The following is a 1,852-nucleotide window of genomic DNA, read 5'->3' on the forward strand; positions in this document are numbered from 1 at the left end:
CTTCTGAAGGCGATGCACCTCTGGAAGAGAGGAAATACTTCCGCAGTGCTCACGCCACGTAGCCCTTTTAGACCTTCTGAGCTCACAGTTGTAAGCGGTTAGGGCTGACTTGTAGGCGGTCCAGTCACCTGTTGACTTTGCCCTATTGAAAAGTTTTCTGGCTCTTTTCCTTAGTTTTCCGAGAGAATCGCTCCACCAAGGGACATCCCTTTGAGACTTTTTGGTTCTCAGTGGGCAGCTCTCTTCAAAACCTTGTTTAAGAGCATCTTGGAACTTTCTCGCCTCGTCCTCAAGTTCATAGACGGATGAAATTGGTGCGGTAGAACCATTCACTTCCCGCTCTATGTGGAGGCGAAAGAGTTCCCAGTTTGTTTTTCTGGGATTTCTGTAAACATGGTTTGTTACTCTTTGGGCTTCTATATCGAATCGAATATGCCGGTGGTCCGACATAGATACCTCATTTGAGACATGCCAGTTTGAGATAAAGGTCGGCAAGCTAGTTGAGGAAATTGTCAAGTCTAGAACCTCCCCTCTTATAGCATTGACAAAGGTCGGCTCATTACCCCGGTTAAGAATAAATAAGTTGTTCTTAGTGATAAATTCAAGAAATGACTCACCTCTAGAATTGGTGTCCGAGCTGCCCCAAACACAGTGATGGGCATTGGCGTCACAGCTCATTATTAGTTTCAGCTTTCTCCTTCTGCAGTACTCCTCTAGGGCTATTACTTCCCTTGTGGGCATCTCACAGCTGTCGCCTGGGAGGTAAGCTGAAGCGAGAACGACCTCTTGTTCTCCCATTTGAGTGGGCACTTTAGTCCATACAGCAGCTAAGTCCTGTTGTGTCAACTCTGAAATGGGAACAAAAGTCATGTTATTACGTAGTAATATGGCCGCTCTGGGCCTGCAGTGTGTGATATCGTAGATTATCTTACCATCACAGTCGTTTAGGCCTTTAATAGCCCCGGCGAAAACCCACGGTTCTTGGATGAATGCGACATCCAAGAGTTCTGTTTTGAACCTCCTGCATAAGACGTCAGAGGCCGCCTTTGCATGATGGAGGTTCACTTGCAGGCACTTGATGTGCCTAGGCCTATCGCTTGGGGGGTTTGCCATTTTTCGGCCTTGAAGCCCGCTTGGCCATCTTTTTCCCCCTATTGGTGGCCATCAGGGTCTTCTCCTCCATTGAAATCTCCCCTCGACCTTGTCTCCGACTCGCATTTAGCGGAGGACGGAAGGGATTTTGGGCGAAAGGGGCCTTTGATCTCTCTGGGCTGGAAGGTACCCTCTTTTCCGTGCCAGGAGTGTCTTCTGAGCAGCAGGGCCGCTCTATGGACTCCTGGACAGGTGCTTTTTCCTTCTCCGCTGCCCCTGACTGCTCTGAAGGTAACCTTTGCAGTCCCTTGGGTACGTCCTTGGAACCGCAAGGTCCCTCTTTGAAGCACGCACTTTGTGCAGCGGAGGAGGAGCTGGCTATAGCAGGCTGCGCACCCTTCGGGTCTGACGACTCAGTCGTCTTCCCTTTTTTATGGATGCGCACCCTGCCATATCCATAATTGACTAAGTATCCCAGCCTGTCGAGTGTCTCCGCTGAGTGCGGGTCAACCGCTAGAGTGAGCTCAGTGGTGGGTCCCTTCTGTACCCTGTTGAGCACCCTCCAGCTACCTACCCGCAGCCCTTCGTTCTGACCCTCGACAAGGCCAAGGATACTGTCCACTGGAGTGGTTGATGGCTCCGGAAAGTACCCAACGTACACACTGGGTTTGGGCACGTCAGTGGCATTCATTGCCACAATTTCCGCGCCCTTCCAAGGCTTCAGGGTTTGGGATACCTTGCGCAGCCATTCCAGCGTTAT

General features: G+C 50.7%; 1 protein-coding gene across 1 annotated transcript; it reads right to left on the reverse strand.

The window, feature by feature from the left end:
* Positions 1-251: 251 nt before the first annotated feature.
* On the reverse strand, positions 252-1,441 carry LOC118749952 (the record flags this gene model as incomplete). The annotated part of the gene is made up of 2 exons (XM_036484709.1): positions 933-1,441; positions 252-848 (listed from the first exon to the last, which is right to left on the reverse strand). Coding segments are annotated over exons 1-2 (778 nt in total), but the record flags the coding sequence as incomplete, so codon positions are not given.
* Between the last annotated feature and the right edge of the window lie 411 nt (positions 1,442-1,852).

Source organism: Rhagoletis pomonella, unplaced genomic scaffold (assembly GCF_013731165.1).
Source record: "Rhagoletis pomonella isolate Grant_MI unplaced genomic scaffold, Rhpom_1.0 Rhpom_scaffold_00094, whole genome shotgun sequence".
Classification (NCBI taxonomy): Eukaryota; Metazoa; Arthropoda; class Insecta; order Diptera; family Tephritidae; genus Rhagoletis; species Rhagoletis pomonella.